Below are 23,728 nucleotides of genomic sequence, written 5' to 3' on the forward strand. Positions count from 1 at the left end.
AGGCTTGTCTTTAGCAAAGAGAGCCCTCTCTCTCTCTCTCTCTTTGTCTCTCTCACCCAAACTTACATTACCCATTACTAGCTTAGGTACATCTGGCTGACCTTAAAGAGCATTGAGACAAAAATAAATTGTTCTCTCAGAGCCAAGCCGGTGCTCGAAGGCAACCCATGGTGAAGGTATGTAAAATTCGGTCCGACCAGAAGTTTTGCATATGCAAGCTAGCAATGCCATTTAAAAATACATTTAATGGCATTGATGGTCTCAAAGAGCCAAACCATTTTACTTAAAATCTTGAAAATTTTTCATTTTATTTTTAATATTTTTTTATTTATTTTTTATTTTGGTTATTGAACTCCCTTTAAAAATCAATTTAATTACATGCCCCTTATAATTTTCCTTTTTATATGCGAAAAAATAATACCTACCTATATGAAAATATTTAACCAAAGCATTCTATGCCCATTTTTACAGTGTAAATCAACCCACCAACGTCACTCTCGTCTTTATGATCACAACAAACTAGTCTAAAAAGGGAATGCAAACAACCCAACAACAATAAACTAAAAAAACGCACTGCCCCCCACAACAAGTCGCATAAAAAAAGAGCAGCAACTTTTTATGTGTGTAAATAAACAACTATAACAACAACCATAGTCAACCATAACTTCAGTACGGTGCTGGCCGCATGCCCATTTCATTTCATTTGTTGTGTAAAACAAGTCCTACCAAACTCAAAGAGAGCGGGAGAGTTATATACTCACAAAACTTAAAGAGAGACAAAGCGCCACAAACATTTCATAGCATTGATGGTGGCGGCGACGGCATTTGGGGACAACCAACAACAACAAAATAAGAAGCCCCACTGAACGAGCAACGAACTCTTGTTGGAACGGTGAATAACAAACGACATTATCGTCATCGTCATCATCATCAACAACATTGCTGCGTTGCGGCGGCAGAACTACAGGCAATAGCAAGCAGAACGATCGCCAGCAACTTTCAATCGTGTTTAGACTATCGCCCACTTAGGACGTGTTACAAACAGAAAATCGGGTAAAACGGTTGACTACTTAGTTAACAAATAAATAAAAAAACAAAAATACAAACACAAAAAAAGAATTGAAGCAAGTGATAACTACAATTTTTACAACTATTTTAGAAAAAAAAATAGTAAAGTGTACTAAAAATTAATCGTTTAAAAGTGCAATAGTTTTGTGCCTGAAAAACGTTTTTATTGTGTCTGTTCTACAAAATGATGCGCAACACCTATGTCCGTTTGGCTTCACAGCTTCTACGTAACTCCTCCAACCCTATTAACCCCGCTGCTTCCCTTGCCCCTATCAGATCGATTAACACCAATAATCGTACCCAAAATACGGCAGCTACTGTTCAACCGAATTTAAGTAATAACAGCGATAAATTCCTGCACTATTCCCATGAGGAGGGTTATGTCAAAACCTCACCGTACGAGCCTCTGGAATTATTAAATGTTACATTGGATAAATATGTTTGGCGTGATTTCAAGAAATGGGAAAACAATGTAGCTGTGGTAAGTAAGAAAAACGAAACGCATTGCGTGGGAGGTGTATTAGCCAAATGGTGTGGGGAAAAGAGATATGGAAAAGAGAGAAGTCATGAAATTTTCACAAACAACTAGGGGGAAATAGTGAACGATTTGATAGGTGTATGATGAGAATACTACGAGAATAGAATTTCTATGGATTTTTTTTTGGAGAATTAATAGCAAAGTGGAATATTGAAATATGTAATGGCTAAAGACTATATTTATAAACAAAAAGGAGTGAGAAAAGAAATCATTTTTTTTTTTAAGCAACAAAGAAAGAAATAGTGAATATTGAATGAATTCATACCGGAATATGGTATGAGAGATTTTTAGCGAGAAAAAAAAAACAAAGTGATAGATATTAAAAAAAAATAATATCTGCATTAAAAAATACATATAAAATAAATTAAATAAAAAATAAAATTAGTTACAAAAATTTAGAATGAATTTCAATAAAATGAGATACAAAAACCCCAACAAAACAAATAAAAAATAACCATAAACAAGAAAGGATGAACTAAAGTCGGGCGAAGCCCACCTGACAAAGGCTCTAAAAGTGAAAATCGGGAGCTTCATACATATATCTGAGTCATAACAGATTTATGTCAAATTCAACAGCAATTCCCAGAGTCATAAGGGAAACCTTTGCGCGAAATTTTATGTGACACACATTATTGTCATATTATTCCAAATCGAAAGAACATGTATATGGGAGCTATATTCATTTGAACCGATTTCGACTGAAATACTTACGTTTTGTGGTAGTCACAGAAGAAAGCGTTGTGCAAGTTTTGAGAAGATCAGCTGATTTAGACTATACTTGGCATAGATGTTGGAAGTCATAACAGAACACCTAATGTAAAATTAAAACCAAATCAGATAGGAATTGCGCCCTCTAGAGGATCATGAAGTCAACCCCCAAGGTCGGTTTATATGGCAGCTATTCAGGTTATGGACCTATTTGAACCATTCTTAGCACAGCTGTTGGAAGTCATAATGAAACACGTCATGCAAAATTTCGGCCAGATCAGAGGGTAGGAATTGCGCCCTCTAGAGGCTCAAGAAGTCTAATCGGGAGATCGGTTTATATGGCGGCTATATCAGGTTATGGACTGATTTAGACTATACTTGGCACAGTTGTTGGAAGTTATACCATAACACTTCTTGTTAAATTTTAGCCAATTTAGATGAGAAATGCGCCCTCTAGAAGCTGTAAAAATCAAAACTCAAGGTCGGTTTATATGACACCTATATCAAATCATGAACCGATGTGGCCCATTTCAATCGCAACCAACCTACACTAATAAGAAGTATTTGTGCAATATTTCAAGCTTCTAGCTTAACTCCTTCGAAAGTTGGCGTACTTTCGCCATACGGATGGACATGGGTAGATCGACTTAAAATATCATGACGATCAAGAATATACATACTTTATGGGGTCTTAGGCGCATATTTCGAGGCATACAAACGGAGTGACGAAAATAGTACACCCCCATCCTTTGGTGGAGGGTATAAATATATATGGAAACTATATCTAATCTAAACCGATTTCTGTCAAATTCACCAGTAATGACCAGTTTGACTCCCTTGTGCCAAAATTCATGAAAATCGGTTAGCAAATGACGATATAATTGCAATATATACAAATCTGGAGGCAAGTTGGAAGCCATAACAAAGCACTACCTCCAGGCTAATTGGATGACAACTAGGATGCGAATCGGTCTATAAACAGATATAGCCCCCATATAAACCGATCCCCGGATTAGCCCTTAGAAGTCTAAATTTTTACCTGATTTGGCTGAAATTTGGTCCAAAACACTATCTTATGACTTACAATATCAATGCCAAGTTTTATCCAAATCGGTCAATTTGGTGATATAGGCCCCCGTACCGATATGACTTCCTGAGACCTAAATAATTCAAATACAAACTCAGTTAATAAGCGTACATTTATAACGGAATCCATGGTGGTGAGTACCCAAGATTCGGCCGGCCGAACTTACTTACTCGTTATTCCTATTTTTATTTCATTGTAAAGCATATAAGAGGAACACATGATTGCTCATTTAATTTGCTCAAATTTTCTCATAGAAATGCGTTTTTAATAGAAAAATTTTAGCGAATAATGAATTCCTTAAGCGGTATGTAGAAAATACTGTGGTCAAAATTGTCAAATTCCCAAGATGTTTACCAAAAAATTAGAAAACTTCGTAAATAGGGAAATGTTTTCAACCTGGTGAGATTTCTATTACACCCAATTAGTCAGCAGGCTTTTTTTCGATTCTAACTTTTTTTAATTTACATTTTTACACATTTTTTCGATTTTAAATCAAAGCAGGCCTCCTTTCATCAGAAGTAAATGCAAATGAACATTCCATTTAAGGAACAGGCCCAAACTTCTCACATATCAATGAGTGCTGTACGATTCAAGAATGATAAGGACTTCCTTTTTATAGCCGAGTCCGAACGGCGTGCCGCAGTGCGACATCCCTTTGGGAAAAAGTTTTTCATCAGAAGTATTTGTGCAAAACTAAGACCTAGCTTATCAGCTTCGAAAGTTAGCGCGCTTTCGACAAACGGACAGAAATGGTTAAATGATTTACAATATAAGGCCTTAGACCAAGTTGTAAGGCCTTAGACCAACTTGTAAGGCCTTAGACCTACTTGTAAGGCCTTAGACAAATATTTCGAAGAGTTACAAATGGAATGACGAAGTTATTATAACTCCCATCCTATGATGGAGGGTGTACATTAGGTTAGGTTAGGGTGGCAGTATATATGTTTAAAATGTGGAGCATGCATTTAGGCGTAAATTCTGCAGATTGATTGATAGGGAAGTTACATCAGATATAACATCGAGTTGGATTATATGTTACAAATATAGTGGTATTTAAAATCAAGAAACAAGTGTAATCTTTATCGGAAGATATACAAAATATCAATAAAAAACAGACATATTCACATTCATTCAGATTTTCTTGTATTTTTTGAAAAAATTTAACTTTTTGTTCCATAGTGTAATTAATGCAGGTGTTGATAAGTTTCCCTATTGTATAAGAATATACAACAACCTATTTTCAATAAATGAATGAAGTGTTTTCCTTATAAGAGTTACACAAATATGAATACATTATCAACGATATGGAAAAAATTCATAAGCTGTATTAAGTTTAGAAGCCTACGACAACATCTATTTAATTAATTTAAATTTTCGTTTGCGCTTTTTTATATTGATCTTTGTTCGAAAAATCACGTAACTTAAATTTGATTCAAGATAGTTTATTAGATAACAATTAACAAAAATCCTTATATAAACTTTTATATGAATCATAAAATTGAATTTATAGGAGTTTCCCTTCTTATCTCCTTTGCTTGAAATAATTGACACACTATTAACCGTTTATTTTAAAATATCACCATGACTTGCTTCTTGATTAAATGTGGCCTATGGGCACCAGTGAAAACTATTGAATTCCTCGGCACGGAAGTGGCTTATCACAAGTCTGTACAACACGTTGCATTCGATAAGGTTCGCTGTTTAAAAAGTCATTAAAAACGTTTAATGGATCTTTAGTACACAACACTTTTTTTGTATAGAATAAAAAAGAAGAAGAAGAAAAGAATTTATACACAGAAAATGAAAGATAAAAAGTGACATTAATAACAAAATTCAATAATTCAATTAAAATTTTGATTAAAACAAAACAAAAAATTTTTCAAAACTTGGTTGAAAAATCAACGTACTCAAGTGGTCTAGGCCATCAATGAAAATATTAAATTTTTAATCACATTATATATTAAGATTGAATTAAAAAAATTATTGAATCAATTAATTTTTTAATTAAAAATTTCCACGAGCATCCATCGTAATTGAAAACAAGTTCAGATTTAATTAGAAAAAATTAATGAATCAATTATTTTTTTAGTTGGAAATATCCAAAATTTCAATCATGATAGTAATTGAAAAAGGTTCAGATTCAATAAAAAAAATTGTTGAATCAATTATTTTTTTAATTGAGAATTGCCTTAATTCCAATCACGATCGTAATTGAAAAATATATGCGGATTCAATTAAAAAATTATTGATTCAATTAATTTTTTAATTGAAAACAATTTTATTTTCAATTAAATTTTTAATTGAAAACATTATTATTTTCAATTAAATTTTTAATTGAAAACATTTTTATTTTCAATTAAATTTTTAATTGAAAACATTTTTATTTTCAATTAAAATTTTAATTGAAAATAATAATGTTTTCAATTAAAATTTTAATTGAAAACATTTTTATTTTCAATTAAATTTTTAATTGATCGTCATCTCATTTTAAGCCTTTCTAGCCATGTCCATCCGTCTGTCGAAAGCACGCTAACTTTCGAAGGAGTACAAATACATTTTATTAGTGTAGGTCGGTTGGGATTGTAAATGGACCACATCGGTCCATGTTTTGATATAGGTGCCATATAAACCGGACTTGGGTCTTGACTTCTTGAGCATCTAGAGGAGGCAATTCTTATCTGATTTGGCTGAAATTTTGCACGTGGTGTTTTAGTATCACATCCAACGACTGCGCTAAGTATGGTTCAAATCGGTTTATGTTTTGATACAGCTGCCATATAAACCGATCTTGGGTCTTGACTTCTTGAGCTTCTAGAGGGCGCAATTCTTATCCCATTTGGCTGAAATTTTACATAAGATCTTCTGTTATGACTTCCAACAACTGCGCTAAGTATGGTTCAAATCGGTCTATGTTTTGATATAGCTGCCATATAAACCGATCTTGGGTCTTGACTTCTTGAGCTTCTAGAGGGCGCAATTCTTATCCGATTTGACTGACATTGTGTACGTGGTGTTTTGATATGACTTCCAATAACTGTATTGAGTATAATTCAAATCGGTTTATAATCTGTTATAGCTGTCATATAAACCGATCTTGGATCTTGACTTCTTGAGCCAATAGATCGCGCAATTCTCATCCGTTTTGGCTGAACTTTTGCATGAGGTGTTTTGTTATGACTTTCAATAACTGTTACAAATATGGTTCAAATCGGTCTATAACCTGATATAGCTGCCTTATAAACCGATCTGGGATCTTGACTTCTTGAGCCTCTAGAGGGCCCAATTCTCATCTGATTTGGCAGAAATTTTGCAAAATGGCTTCTCTCATGACCTTCAACATACGTGTTCAATATGATCTGAATCAATTTATAGCTTGATACAGCTCCCATATAAACCTATCTCCCGATTTTGCTTCTTGAGCCCCTACAAGGCGCAATTCTTATCCGAATGAACTGAAATATTACACAATGATGACTTCTACAATGTTCAGCATTCATTTATGGTCCGAATCAGACTATAACTTCATATAGCTCCAATAGCATAACAGTTCTTATTCAATATTCTTTGTTTGCCAAAAAAGAGATACCGCGCATAGAACTCGACAAAAGCGATCCATGGTGGAGGGTATATAAGATTCAGCCCGGCCAAACTTGGCACGTTTTTTCTTGTTGTTTTCTGTGTAGCCTCTCTTACTAGCAATAGGTTAGCTTCAAAGAAAACTTTAAAAACTATAAACATTTCTTCAGGCAAAACTTCACTACTCCTTTGACAACATCATTGTACCTGAAAAGGTATAGAAAATTCTTTTTATTATGCCTGCTGGTAAACAATATGCAAATTAAACTACCTCTACCATATCTGTTGTGCCAATAAAATTCTCTTTAGCCACGCTTCTAATCTAATCAAGTGGTTAGATTTACTCCAAAAAAAAAAACAATTGCTGTGTTCATTTTATGTGGGACCCCTAGCGTTTATTTTAATCTTTATGTTCCACTTTCAATCTGATAATGGTCATTGTTATGAGAGACGTACCTACTGATTATCTTAATGATACTATAAGCATACATATGTCAAACCACAACAACAATGACAACAACAACCATATATTTGAATTAAAAATAAAAGCTGTTCCCTCCATAAGTACAGCTGTCGTAAATCGTTTAAAAATGCAGTTTTTTTTTTTAATTAAATCTGAATTGGGTTCTCAAATTGAAATGTGTTGCGCGAATTTATTCAGAAAATCTTGTTATATAATACATAGATGGAGGGATATATCCATCAACAAGCTACAATTCAATTAATCATAACTCACATTAATGTGACAAGTGTATGGGTGCTGCAAAAAAAAAAACAAACAACAGTTGTTCATACACGAATGTCACTTAAAAATGTAAAAAAAAAAAATAAAACAGTAGACATAGCCGTATACTTGATCTTGCATGTAAAAACCATATAATTACTTAATAGCTTTATAATATTGTGAGAGTTCATAATTATTGTTTTTTCCTTATTGTTTTTTCTGATATAATAGATTTTTAAATCTTTAGATAACATTACAATCTGTTTGTAGTTCTAAAGTGGTCAATTATTTTGAGTGTGAAGCTCTGACAAGTTGTCTTAAAACCCTTGTTATACCTAAAAATCCTCTTAACAACGAATGGTAAGAAAAATACCCAAGAAAAGAACAGGCTTTCATTTTACTTCACAAAATCGGTCGAACATATATATGAGAGCTACATGTAAATCTAAACCGATTTTTGTGAAATTCACCAGTAATGTTGAGAGTCATAATACAATACAATACAGTAAGTCATAAAAAATGCCTCCCGCCGAATTACGAGAAAATTGGTTAAGAAATGAGCTCTTTATTGCAATATTTCTCAAAATCGGAAAAATATATAAGGTAGTTATATCTAAATCTGAACCGATGTCAAGCAAATTTCTTAGATGTTGTGATAGTCGTCGAGGAAAGAGTTTTGCAAAACTTTGCCACGATTGTTCAATGCATGCGCTTGCTGTGACTCCAGAAGTGAAAATCGGGCGATATATTGGTTGCCCAAAAAGTAATTGCGGATTTTTTAAAAGAAAGTAAATGCATTTTTAATAAAACTTAGAATGAACTTTAATCAAATATACTTTTTACACTTTTTTTCTAAAACAAGGTAAAAGTAACAGCTGATAACTGACAGAAGAAAGAATGCAATTACAGAGTCACAAGCTGTGAAAAAATTTTTCAACGCCGACTATATGAAAAACCCGCAATTACTTTTTGGGCAACCCAATATATTTATATGAGAGCTATATCTAAATCTGAACCGATTTCCATGAAATTCACCAGTAACGTCGAGAGTCCTAATACAATCCTTCCTGTCAAATTTCGAGAGAATCGGTTAACAAATGACCATTTTATTGCATTATTACTGCAAATCAGACGAACATGCATATGGGAGCTATATCCAAATCTGAACCGATTTTTATGAAATTCACTAATAATGTCGAGAGTTACCCTGTCAAATTTTCGAGAGAATGGGTAACAAATGGCCATTTTATAGCATTTTTACTGCAAATCAGACGAACATATATATGGGAGCTATATCCAAATCTGAACCGATTTCTATGAAATTCACTAATAATGTCGAGAGTCAAGAGAATATCCTTCCTGCCAAATTTTGCGAGAATTGACTAACAAATGGCCATTTTATTGCATTTTTACTGCAAATCAGACGAACATATATATGGGAGCTATATCCAAATCTGAACCGATTTCTATGAAATTCACTAATAATGTCGAGAGTCAAGAGAGAATCCTTCCTCCAAATTTTGAGAGAATTTGTTAACAAATGGCCATTTTATTGCATTTTTATTATGACGAAAATATATATATGACAGCTATATCCAAATCTGAACCGATTTTTTCCAATTTCAATAGGCTTAGTTTCTAGGCCGAAAAACATGTCTGTATCAATCGAATGAAAATTCTTCCCGCCAAATTTCGAGAGAATCGTTTAACAAATTACCATTTTATTGCATTTTTACTACAAATCATACGAAGATATATATGGGAGCTATATCCAAATCTGAACCGATTTTTTCCAATTTCAATAGGCTTCGTCCATAAGCCGAAAAACATGCCTGTACCAAATTTGAAGACGATCGGATGAAAAATGCGAACTGTAGTTTATACACAAATTAACTTGGACAGACGCACAGACAGACAGACGGGCATAGCAAAATCGAATCAGGAAGTGATTCTGAGTCGATCGGTATACTTATCAATGGGTCTATCTATCTTCATTCTGGATGTTACAAACAAATGCATTAAGTTATAATACCCTGTACCACAGTAGTGGTGTGGGGTATAACAAATGTGTGACAAAATTTAATAGTCCATTTGACAAGTTATTAAGGAAAAATATTTGTGACAAAGTTTTATAGAAAAAAAGTTTGTGACAAAATTTTCATAAAAAAATAGTGAGAAATTTTTATTAAAGAGACAACTGTAACAAACTTTTATACAAAAAAAGTGACAAAATTTAAAAAAAAAAAACAAATAATTTTAAAAAATTAAAAAAAAAAATTAAGAATTTTTTATAAAAAAAAATTTTGACAAAATTTTATAAAAAAAAATTGTCACTAATTTTTATAAAAAAAGGTGAACAAATTAAAAAAAAGTGAAAAAATTTTATAAAAAAAAGTGTGACAAATTTTTATAAAAAAATATTGTGACTAATTTTTATGCAAAAGGTTGTAACAACTTTTCATAAAAAAAATTGTGACAAAATTTTATAAACAAAAATCTTAAGAAATTTTTATCAAAAAAATTAAATTCTAAAAAAAGACATCATTTTTAAAAAGAATTGTGGCAAATTTTTATTAAATGATATTGTGACAAACTCTGACAACTTTTCAAAAAAATACATTTTTGACAAAATTAAAAAAAAAAATCGTAATAAATTTTTATTAAATTAAAAATTTATAATACAAATTGTGACAATATTTTATTAACCAAAAATTGTTACACATTTTTATAGAAAAAAATTGTGACAATTTTTACGAAATTATGACAACTGTTTAAAGAAAAACATGCGTTTGAAAACTTTTTTCATAACACAAAATTTGTGAAATATTAAGAGAAAAAATGTGTTACAAATTTTTATTAAAAAATGTATGACAAACTTTTATAAAATATTTATAAAAAAAATTTTGTGAAAAAATTAAAAAAAAAAATATTGTTGCAATATTTTATAAAAAAAATTGTGACAAAATAAATAACGTTGAAAATTTAAACAAATACAAATAGTGACAAATTGTTATAAAAAAAGATGTGACAATTTTTCCACAAAAAAATTGTAACAAAATTTTATAAAAAAATCAGAAATTTTTATTAAAAAATCAATATTAAAAAAAATTACTTATTAATATAAAAAAATTGTGACAAATTTTTATAAAAAAAGCGAAAAATTTTTATACATAAAAAGTTTTATAAAAAATTTTGTAAAAAAAAATGTGGCAAATTTAAAAAAGAAATTTGTTACAAATTAAAAAAATTTTTTTTGACAGATATTTTTTAAAAAAATTGCGACAAATTTTAATAGAAGCAATTTGTGACAATATTTTATAGAACAAATATTGTGACAAAAATGTGCGAAAATCTTTTTAAAAAAAAAAAATTTGTGGCATATGTTTTAAGAAGCAATTTGTGACAAATTGTTTAAAAAAAAAATTTGTGGCAAATATTTTAAGAAGCAATTTGTGACAAATCTTTATAGAAAAAAAATTGTATCAAATTTTTATAAAAAAAAGATTTTGTGACAAATTTTTAAACATAAAAAATTAAAAAAAAAAATTTATACAATTTTTTTAGAGAAAGAGGTTTGTCATATCTCTATGACCATATGGTAATCCATTTTTATACCCACCACCATAGGATGGAGGGTACACTAATCTTATCATTCCGTTTGTAACACCTCGAAATATTCGTCTAAGACCCCATAAAGTGCATATATTCTTGATCATCTCGACGCTCTATCTCGATCCAGCCATGTCCGTCCGACCCTCCGTCTGTCGAACTCACTATAGTCGAACGCGTAAAGCTAGCCGCTTGAAATTTTGCACAGATACTTAATATTGATGTAGGTCATTGGGGATTGCAAATGGGCCATATCGGTTCAGATTTAGATATAGCTCCCAAATAAACCGATCTCCCGATTTGACTTCTTGAGCCCCTGGAAGCCGCAATTTTTGTCCTTTTTTGCTGAAATTTTGCATGCTATGTTCTGTTATGACTTCCAACAACTATGCCAAGTACGGTTCAAATCGGTCTATAACCTGGTATAGCTCCCATATAAACCGATTCCCCGATTTGACTTCGTGAGCCCTTACAAGCCGAAATTTTTGTCCGATGTGGCTGAAATTTTGCATGTACTTTTTTGTTACTACTTCCAACAACTGTGCCAAGTACGATCCGAATCGGTCTATAACCCACTATAACTCCCATATAATCCGGTCTCTTGATCATCCATGTTCGATTTCTAGAAGCTTTAATATTTGCTGGTTTGACAGAAGTTTGGTATGTAGAATAAAATTATGCCATACAACTTAAAAAGATTTATTTTGTATACATTTTTAGCAGAATCCATGGTGGCGGGTTCCGAAGATTCGGCCCGGCCGAACGCTTTTACTTGTTTTTATTATATGCTTTATTATGATCAGGCAGTCTAAAACAGATCGCATTTCCAGGCCTACTCTGTCCTCTAGCTTTGATCCATCCGTGTAACATGATCTTTCAGATGGGAACCCTAGTATTGTCATTTTGAAGATCATGTTACACGGATGGATCAAAGCTAGAGGACAAAGTGGACCTGGCGGTATTTAGAGCGCACAACAACCCGATTACTGGCTTAGGTGTATCTCCATAGTGGCATGGGGCGGATTAACATCCGCTCCCTTTTTTCAACCTAAACTAGTTTTTCTGTGTTCTGTTTTTTCTCTTTTATTGCACCTGTTTGTCAATGAGACGCCACAAAAAATCACACTTGTTGCACATTTATAACTGCAGCTGCGGTTTTCTAAACATCCAGCTAAAAATAAATGAATAAATTCACAACAATCATACTGGTCTATATGTAAGAATTGTTGCTATTTTTATATCACACCGCAGTGTTTGTTATTTAAAATTTATTTAAGAAAAATTTATGAGGGAAGCCAGCAAGAACAACGGTGAGTGCTTGACAAAACATCATATTTACAATAGGTATAAAGTACTGCGCCGGCATATACAGCGAAGCCAGGGTAGGCCCACAGTAAAAAAGCAAAATTTACGTCAGCATGGAAATCAGGCCAAACATTTTGTGGGTTATTTCTATATCTAAATGTGTAGTATAAAAATATATTTTTTAAAAAAAGATTGCCATCTATTTTTAAATAGGGAAAAATCTAAAATTTTTAACATTTTCTTTGTTATAATTGTTTATTTATTTTTTAATTTTTTTTATACCCGGCAACCCTACAAACATTGCCTTACTTTTGAATAGAAAAACTCATAAATGCGAATGTTTGTAGAGCCAATGATTTACCATAGAATCCATTGTGCCGCAAACAAATAACCCAACAACCTTGTACAAGTTTGTGCCATATGATACATTGTGCAGCTGATATTTTTTTTCGAAAATTCTTTAACTAGTAATTGACAAAAAAAAACAATTCTTTATTAAGATAAACTAATGGCAGAAAAAAATTAAACCAAACTATTTTTAGATATTATTTCAGCAAAATTTTATATACGACATGACTTAAATCACAGAATTTTAAGTCTTATATACCTTAAACCCTACAGATCATTATGATGATAGTTTATATATCCTCCACCACAGAACGAGGCGTAAACCAATTTTGTCACTTCGGTGTAACTCATCGAAATATTTATCTGAGATCCTACAAATTATGGTCTTGATTTAAATTTTTGATTGTCTTGGCATTCCAAGTCGATTTAGCCATGTTCGTCCGTATGTCTGTCAAAAGTATGTCAACTCTCTAAGGAGTAAAGATAGGAGCTTGAATTTTTGCGTAAAGCAAGCACCTTGAAATGTTGCCTAGGTACTTCTTATTGATGTAGGTCATTTGGATTGGGAAATGGGAAATGGGGGAAATGGAAAGCTGCCATATAAATCGATATCCTAATTTGACTTCATGAGCATCTAGAAAACATATTTATAACTCGGCCAATAACATGGCATTATAATCGATCGCTCGATTTGATATTAAATCCTAAAAAGGGCGGAATTATTTTCCGATTTGGCTGAAATTTCGCATTAAATATTGGCAATTAAATAAAAAATTCCAAAATTTATACGGTAAAGTTATTCAAATTCAAGACTAAATTTTTGACTTGACTTAATAACTTAAAAACTGGTATACAATTCCGTTTATTATGTCTGGTTTATTATATCCGTAATGAGCTCCATATCACATTAAAAATATGCGTCGATATTCGCCAAAATGCCAAAAGACAAATTTCAATGTCAAGTTCATGATTATTTATTCATTCATAATAATAAAAAGCAAAAAAAACTGGTCTCCCATAGTTAACTAACATTTTTCACTTAGTGTTTGCTTCTCAAACGGCTTGAAATTAACAGTAATTAATTGTCAAACATAACTGTTATACATACCTATTTACATTGCATCACTGCTCATTTATCCACACACGCGACAATTGATCAACAATTGTTTTCGCGAACATGGTGTGGGGGTGTGCGGGTATGTGAAAAGAGGCTTGGCCCTTTGATTTGTTATTGTCAGCTTATTGCTATGCCCTCACCGCTCTCTCTCTTATTTAGGTTAAATAACATTCAAACACTATGACAAGTTTCACACAATGTTTGCTGAGGCAGCAGTAACAGCGATAGCGGCAGCATTTTAGATGCTGTTATTCAAGTGATGAAGACTTTTTTCACAGGCTAATGATGGATAAAGAGAAACAGACAGCGAGGTGGATAGCCAACAAATGAATGTGGTCGACATTAGACTTTGGACACAATCGTCGTGAACTTTGGACTGACGTTAAATGATGCCAGCACAAACAAACCAAACAGCAAAAGTGGGAACGTGTTTAAATTTAGATTTGCGAAAAAATGATGCTCGATTTGTTTTGGTGTTGTGTGTTTGTATGTGTTGTGAAGAGAAATTTATTTAAAAAAAAAAAAGTATTTACCTTTGTCATCTGACTCTTTTGGTTATGTACTTCAATGCCTCTAATTGTTATGCTGTTCTTTTGGGAATACACTGGGAAAAAAACTAAGCGAATGTAAAAAAATGCAGTAAATTGGAATAATCAGCTGAATATTAGTTTTTATGATGTTGAATCCAAGCTTTTCTGATTTAAAGATCTTTAAAATGATTTTTCAATGAAAATTATGAAAAAATCTAGCATAGTTCTTTGATAATAACAAATAAAAGCGTGCTAAGTTCGACCGGGTCGAATCTTGGAACCCACCACCATGGATTCTGCTAACAATTTATACAAAATAAATTTAGTTGAGGGACTAATTTTATTCTACATACCAAACTTCTATCAATCCAGCAAAAATTAAAGCTTCTAGGAACCGAACAAGGATGATCGAGAGACCGGTTTACATGAGATTTATATCAAATTATAGACTAATTTGGAAATGTATGCACAATTTCAGCTAAAGTGGTCGCAAATTGCTGCTTGTAAGGACTTAAGAAGTCAAATCGGGATATTGGTTTAATTAGGGGCGCAATTTTTACCCGATTTGGCATAAGGTGTTTTGGTTTGAACAATAATAACTCCGCCACGTATAGTGTAAATCAGTCCATAACCTGATATAGCTTCTAATGAACCAATTTCGGATCTTTGCTTCTTGAGCCGCTAGGGTGCTCAATTATTACCCGATTTGGCTAAAATTTTGCATGAAGTTGGTTTGAACACTCACAACTCTGCCACGTATGGTGTAAATTGGTTTATAACCTGGTATAGCTCCCATGTAAACCGATCTCTGATATTGACCGCAAGAGGGCGCAATTATTACCCGATTTGGCTAAAAATTTGCATGAAGTGTTTTGGTTTGACCGTCAACAACTGTACCAAGTATGGTCCAAACCGGTTCATAACCTGATATTGCTCCCATATAAACCGATTTCAGATCTTGACCGCTAGAGGGCGCAATTATTATCCGATTTGCCTGTAATTTTGCATGAAATGTTCTGGTTTGACCATCAACAACTGTGCCAAGTGTGATTCAAACCGGTTAATAACTTAATATAGCTCCCATGTAAACCGATATCGGATCTTGACTTTTTGAGCCGCTAGAGGACGTAATAATTATTCGATTGGGCTGAAATTTAGCATGAAGTGTTTTGGTTTGACCATCAATAACTGTGCCAAGTTTGGCTCAAATCAGTAGATAACCTGATATAACTCCCATATGAATCGATTTCGGATCTTGACTTTTTGAGCCGCTAGAGGGCGTAATAATGATTCTATTTGGCTGAAATTGTGCATGAAATATTTTGGTTTGACCATCAATAACTCTGCCAAGTATGGTCCAAACCGGTTCATAGCCTTATATAACTCCCATGTAAACCCATTTCGGATCTTGACTTTTTGAGCCGCTAGAGGGCGTAATAATAATTCGATTTGGCTGAAATTTAGCCTAAAGTGTTCTGGTTTGACCATCAATAACTGTGCCATGTATGGCTTAAATCAGTTCATAACCTGATATAGCTCCCATATGAATCGAGTTCGGATCTTGACTTTTTGAGCCGCTAGAGGGCGCAATAACTATTCAATTTGGCTGAAATTTTCCATGAAGTGTTTTGATTTGACCGTCAGCAACTGCGCCAAGTATGGTCTGAACCGGTTCATAACCTGATATAGCTCCCATATAAACCGATTTCGAATTTTTACTTTTTGAGCCGCTAGAGGGCGCAATTACTATTCGAATTGGGTGAATTTGTACGCTTTTACTCATTTTTCTTCTTAGGAGTAAGAATTCTGGAAATCTTTTAATGTTAATAACATTTTTTAAAAAAGTTGCTTACGTTAAGACAAGTTTATTTCTCTAAAATATGTTTCGCCATATCACTGTCAGCTTTTTTGAGCTTTAATTATTTTATCTTCTCAAATATGAAATTATCTCAGATTTATGCAAGATTTGACTCGTCTTATCATTATAAATTTATTTTTAATTGTTTTATATTCTAAGCTTCTTTGTCTAGAGAAACGTAATCAAAAATTTGAATTATGAGCAAAAAGCAAATTGCGTTCTATTAAAAAGAAAACTTTTTTATTATTATAAAAACATTTGCCGTGTTCTGGTTTATCTAAATTGCAGGTTGATGTCATTACCGGTCGTCAATATACTTACGCTGAATTACGTGATTCCAGTGCAGCTTTGGCAGTACGCCTACAGACAAAATTCAAACTGGGCAAAGGTGATGTGGTGGCTGTATGCCTGCCCAATTCTCCCGAATATCCAGGAGCTGTTTTGGCAGCCATTGAAGCAGGACTTACGGTAACCACAGTGAATCCCATATACACAGCAGGTAAGAACAACTTTTAACTGCAATTAAAAAAAAAAACTGTAATCCCTTTCAAGAAAAATGGATTTGCTTATCTTTTTCTATACTCTATTCTTTTTGGCGCTAAACAAATGCTTATTTAGGTCAAACAACGTGTTTTATGAACATATGTCTGCTGCCATGAATATTTGGTATTTGCTGTTCGTGTGCCACACAGCAAGTGTTATCAGTAAATTTTTTGCCGGCATACAAATAAGACAAAAAAAATTCTAACATTTTTGAGACACATAAATTTTTGCCGATAAGATTTTCATGATTTTCGAATCAAACATTCATTCACTCAATAAAAGATATGACTTCATAGGGGGAAATGGTTGTTATTGTATCTATAAATGCATTTGTGACAAAAGAATTATGATTTTTTTTTTTTTGGAAGTAATTTGTTTCACATGACACGAACAAGTGAAGTATTATTTGTACAATCTCATATCAAAGTTCAAGGACTGTTTGCTTGAAAATATTTGATGATTGCGATGATAAAGTTTAACCTTCAGTAGTTTTGTCTTAATTAGGCAGCAGAATTTGAATAGCTTTAATTGACTAAAATTTTCCCAGCTTAGTTTGGGGGGAAAAATGTTGAGAATAAATTAGACAATCTTAGATACCCTTCACCATGGATCGCATCTGTTGAGTTCTTTTCCCGATATCTCTTTTTAGGCAAACAAAGAATAATAGAAAAGAATTGCTATGCTATTGGAGCTATATCAAGTTATGGTCCCATTCGAATCGGGCGTTGTACAAAATTTCAGCCAAATCGAATAATAGTAGCGCCATCTAGAGGCTCAATAAGTCAAGATCACAGATGGGTTTATATAGCAGCTATATCAGGTTAAAGACCGCTACGAACCATGTTTGACACAGTTATTGAAAGTCATAATAAAACACCTCATCCGTAACTTCAGCAAAATCGGTTAATAATTGCGCCCTCTAGCGGCTCAATAAGTTAAGACCCTAGATTGGTTTATATGACGGCTTTATCAGGTTATGGACCGATTTGAACCATATTTGGCACAATTATTGAAAGTCATAACAAAACACGACATAATAAATTTCAGCCAAATCGATTAATAATTGCGCCCTCTTGTGGCCAAAGAAGACAAGACCCCAGATTGGTTTATATGACAGCGATAAATTTCAGCCAATTAATAATTGCGCCCTCTAGTGGCCAAAGAAGACAAAACCCCAGATTGGTTTATATGACAGCGATATCAGGTAATGGACCGATTTGAACCATACTTAACCCATTTGTTGAAAGTGATAACGAAGCACCTCATTAAAAATTTCAGCCAAATCCGATTGGAAGGGCGCCCTCTGGTGCCTCAAGATGTCAAGACCCCAGATCGGTTTATATGGTAGCTTTATCAGGTTATGGACCGATTTGAACCATACATGGCACAAATGTTGGAAGTGATAACTAAACACCTCATGCAAAATTTCGGCCAAATCGGATAAGAATGGCGCCCTCTAGTGGCTCAAGTAGTCAAGACCTCAGATCGGTTTAAATGGCAGTTATATCAGGTTATGAACCGAAATGAAACGTATTTGGAACAGTTATTGGAAGTCATAACAAAACACGTTATGCCAAATAGGTTTATAATTGCTCCCTCTTGCGGTTAAAGAAGTCAAGATTCAAGATCGGTTTTTATGGCAGCTGTAGCAGGTTATGAACCGCTATGAGCCATACTTGACAGAATTATTGAAAGTCATAACGAAACACCTCATGCAAAATGTCAGCCAAAACGGATAACAATTGCGTCCTCTAGGGGCTAAAGAAGTCAAGACCCCAGATCGGTTTATACGACAGCTATACAGGTTATAAACCAGTTTCAGCCATATTTAGCACAGTTATTGGAAGTCTTTGCAAAACAAATTGTGCAAAATTTCGGCCAAATCGGATAAGAATTGCGCCCTCTTGTGGCCAAAGAAGTCAAGATACAAGATCGGCTCATATGGCAGCCATATCAAATTATGGGCCGATGTGGCCCATTTACAATACCTACCGACCTACACTTATAAGACGTATATGTGTAAGATTTCAAGCGGCTAGCTTTACTCCTTCGAAAGTTAGCGTGCTTGTGCATTGAAAATTTGTCTTAGACACAATTTTTTAGGAAATTTGTCGCACACAATTTTCTTAAAGAAATTGTCGCAGACACAATTTTCTTAGAAAATTTGTCGCAAAGACAATTTTCTTAGAAAATTTGTCGCAGACACAATTTTTTTTAGAAGATTTGTCGCAGACACAATTTTCTTAGAAAATTTGTCGCAAAGACAATTTTCTTAGAAAATTTGACGCAGGCACAATAGAATATTTGTCTCAGACACAATTTTCTTAGAAAATTTGTTGCAGACACAATTTTCTTAGAAAATTTGTTGCAGACACAATTTTCTTAGAAAATTTGTCGCAGACACAATTTTCTTAGAAAATTTGTTGCAGACACAATTTCCTTAGAAAATTTGTTGCAGACACAATTTTCTTAGAAAATTTGTTGCAGACACAATTTTCTTAGAAAATTGGTCTCAGACACAATTTTCTTAGCAAATTGGTCTCAGACACAATTTTCTTAGCAAATTGGTCTCAGACACAATTTTCTTAGAAAATTTGTCTCAGACACAATTTTCTTAGAAAATTTGTCGCAGACACAATTTTCTTAGAAAATTTGTCGCAGACACAATTTTCTTAGAAAATTTGTCGCAGACACAATTTTCTTAGAAAATTTGTTGCAGACACAACTTTCTTAGAAAATTTGTCGCAGACACAATTCTCTTAGAAAATTTGTCGCAGACACAATTTTCTTAGAAAATTTGTTGCAGACACAATTTTCTTAGAAAATTTGTTGCAGACACAATTTTCTTAGAAAATTTGTTGCAGACACAATTTTCTTAGAAAATTTGTTGCAGACACAATTTTCTTAGAAAATTTGTCGCAGACGCAATTTTCTTAGAAAATTTGTTGCAGACACAATTTTCTTAGAAAATTTGTCGCAGACTCAATTTTCTTAGAAAATTTGTCGCATACACAATTTTCTTAGAAAATTTGTCGCAGACACAACTTTTTTAGAAAATTTGTCGCAGACACAATTTTTTTAGAAAATTTGTCGCAGACACAATTTTTTTAGAAAAGTTGTCGCAGACACAATTTTCTTAGAAAACTTGTCGCAAAGACAATTTTCTTAGAAAATTTGTCGCAAAGACAATTTTCTTAGAAAATTTGTCGCAAAGACAATTTTCTTAGAAAATTTGTCGTAAAGACAATTTTCTTAGAAAATTTGTCGCAAAGACAATTTTCTTAGAAAATTTGTCGCAAAGACAATTTTCTTAGAAAATTTGTCGCAAAGACAATTTTCTTAGAAAATTTGTCGCAAAGACAATTTTCTTAGAAAATTTGTCGCAAAGACAATTTTCTTAGAAAATTTGTCGCAAAGACAATTTTCTTAGAAAATTTGTCGCAAAGACAATTTTCTTAGAAAATTTGTCGCAAAGACAACTTTCTTAGAAAATTTGTTGCAAAGACAATTTTCTTAAAAAATTTGTCGCAAACACAATTTTTTTTAGAAGATTTGCCGCACACACAATTATCTTAGAAAATTTGTCGCAGACACAATTTTCTTAGAAAATTGGTCACAGACTCAATTTTCCTAGAAAATTTGTCGCAGACACAATTTTCTTAGAAAATTTGTCGTAGACACAAATTTTCTTAGAAAATTTGTCGTAGACACAAAATTTGTCACAGACACAATTTTCTTTGAAAATTTCTCGCTGACACAATTTTCTTGGAAAATTTGTTACAGATACAATTTTCTAAAAAAATTTATAGCAGACACAATTTTCTTAAAAAATTTGTCGCAGACACAATTTCTTAGAAAACTTGTCTCAGACACAATTTTCTTGAAAAATTTGTGTCAGACACAATTTTCTTAGAAAATTTGTCGCAGACACAATTTTCTTAGAAAATTTGTCGCAGACACAATTTTCTTAGAAAATTTGTCGCAGACACAATTTTCTTAGAAAATTTGTCGCAGTTACAATTTTTTTAGAAAATTTGTCGCAGACACAATTTTCTTAGAAAATTGGTCGCAGACACAATTTTCTTAGAAAATTTGTTGCAGACACAATTTTCTTAGAAAATTTGTCGCAAAGACAATTTTCTTAGAAAATTTGTCGCAAAGACAATTTTCTTAGAAAATTTGTAGCAAAGACAATTTTCTTAGAAAATTTGTCGCAAAGACAATTTTCTTAGAAAATTTGTCGCAAAGACAATTTTCTTAGAAAATTTGTCGCAAAGACAATTTTCTTAGAAAATTTGTCGCAAAGACAATTTTTTTTAGAAAATTTGTCGCAAAGACAATTTTTTTTAGAAAATTTGTCGCAAAGACAATTTTCTTAGAAAATTTGTCGCAGACGCAAATTTTTTTTAGAATATTTGTCGCAGACACAAATTTCTTAGAACATTTATCTCAGGGACAATTTTCTTAGAAAATATATCTCAGACACAATTTTTGTAGAAAATTTATCTCAGACACCAGTTTCTTAGAAAAATTGTTTCAGGCACAACTTTGTCGCAGACAAAATTTTCTTAAAAAAATTGTCGCAGACACAATTTTTTTAGGAAAATTTATCTCAGACACAATTTTCTTTGAAAATTTATCCAAAAACAAAATTTTTTTAAGAAAATTTGTTGCGGACAATTTGTTGCAGACACAATTTTCTTAGAAAATTTGTCGCAAAGACAATTTTCTTAGAAAATTTGTCGCAAAGACAATTTTCTTAGAAAATTTGTCGCAAAGACAATTTTTTTTAGAAAATTTGTCGCAAAGACAATTTTGTTTAGAAAATTTGTCGCAAAGACAATTTTCTTAGAAAATTTGTCGCAGACGCAATTTTTTTTTAGAATATTTGTCGCAGACACAAATTTCTTAGAACATTTATCTCAGGGACAATTTTCTTAGAAAATATATCTCAGACACAATTTTTGTAGAAAATTTATCTCAGACACCAGTTTCTTAGAAAAATTGTTTCAGGCACAACTTTGTCGCAGACAAAATTTTCTTAAAAAAATTGTAGCAGACACAATTTTTTTAGGAAAATTTATCTCAGACACAATTTTCTTTGAAAATTTATCCAAAAACAAAATTTTTTTAAGAAAATTTGTTGCGGACACAATTTTCTTGGAAAATTTGTTGCAGACACAATTTTCTTAGAAAATTTGTTGCAGACACAATTTTCTTAGAAATTTGTTGCAGACACAATTTTCTTAGAAATTTGTTGCAGACACAATTTTCTTAGAAAATTTGTCGCAGACACAATTTTCTTGGAAAATTTGTCGCAGACACAATTTTCTTGGAAAATTTGTTGCAGACACAATTTTCTTAGAAAATTTGTTGCAGACACAATTTTCTTAGAAAATTTGTCGCAGACACAATTTTCTTAGAAAATTTGTCGCAGACACAATTTTCTTAGAATATTTGTCGCAGACACAATTTTTTTTAGAAAATTTGTCGCAGACACAATTTTCTTAAAAAACTTGTCGCAGACACAATTTTCTTAGAAAATTTGTCGCAGACACAATTTTCTTAGAAAATTTGTCGCAGACACAGAAAATTTTTTCAAAAGGTTTTCGAAAACATTTTATTTATCAAAATTATTTAGAAATAAAAGAATTTATTTCCCATTTTTTTTAAACCTGTTAAAAATCTATTTTTAAGCTTTGCCTACATCCGCTTAATTATTTTAAATTTTTGAATCCGCACATCATATTTTTGAACTTTAAATCTATTTGTGGTTATTTTCTACCTTCCAAAAAAATCACTTATTTAGCTTGGGGTCTGCGGGTTTTAGTTTCCAGCTGTACTCACGCAGTGCCATACTTCACAGCCGTTTCAAATGAGCTCGAATACATTTCTTAGTTTTGTATTTTTTTTTATCTAATTTCGTTACCTTGACCAAAGTCCAAAATGAATAGTGTTTTCTTTTTTTTTTTGTTATTACTGTTGTTGCTCTTTATAAAATCAAACGAATAAAATTCGTTTAGGAGAGGAATTTTTGAACATCAAGTACTAACCAAGTTGCATATGAACGACACACTTTCGCCCAGGGGTTCAAACTGTGTGAATGAATAAATGAATGATTACATGTCGTTTTTGTCTATCCGTCCGTGTGGCTGTTCATGGGTTTGTCTGGCGCATACCCGCAGTCACTTAAAAATAAATTAATTCTGTTTTAGATAAAATACCGTAGTTGTTGTATATATCGACAATTTTTTTGGGTTTTTTTCTGGCGCTCACATGTTGCACTTATCTTTGAAACGATGATTTCATTTTTGCTTTTATAAAAATATCAAACGCAGGCAGTGTTTGCTGCTGAGTGCACTGAACTTAAGGTTGAAAAAATGAATGAAATGCGATTTGCCGAAATGCTTTTATCAGCTTGGAGTAAACATGCAGTGTTTGGACTTTTTATTGCTTTTGTCTGAGACAATATATATATTTTTTTAATTCTAACAATAAAATAAAATTTAGAAAAAATTAAATATATTTAAAAGAAGTATGAGCGTGCAAAGTTCGGTCGGGCCGAATCTTACATACCCTCCACCATGAATAGCATTTGTTGAGTTCTATGCGCGGTATCTCTTTTTTGGCAATGATTGTGCAAGATTTCAAGCGGCTAGCTTTACTCCTTCGAAAGTTAGCGTGCTTTTGCCTAGAAAATGTATGTCAGACACAATT

General features: G+C 32.5%; 1 protein-coding gene across 1 annotated transcript in view; it reads left to right on the forward strand.

Moving 5' to 3' along the window:
• Positions 1-471: 471 nt before the first annotated feature.
• LOC106087030 (uncharacterized) overlaps positions 472-23,728 on the forward strand; it is a 30,006-nt gene continuing 6,749 nt past the window's right edge. The window contains exons 1-2 of the mRNA XM_013251908.2: positions 472-1,549; positions 16,757-16,967. Coding sequence (XP_013107362.2) covers positions 1,253-1,549; positions 16,757-16,967 — 508 coding nt within the window. The 5' untranslated portion in view covers positions 472-1,252. The remainder of the gene's footprint in view (positions 1,550-16,756; positions 16,968-23,728) is intronic.

This window comes from Stomoxys calcitrans, chromosome 4 (assembly GCF_963082655.1).
Source record: "Stomoxys calcitrans chromosome 4, idStoCalc2.1, whole genome shotgun sequence".
Lineage (NCBI taxonomy): Eukaryota > Metazoa > Arthropoda > Insecta > Diptera > Muscidae > Stomoxys > Stomoxys calcitrans.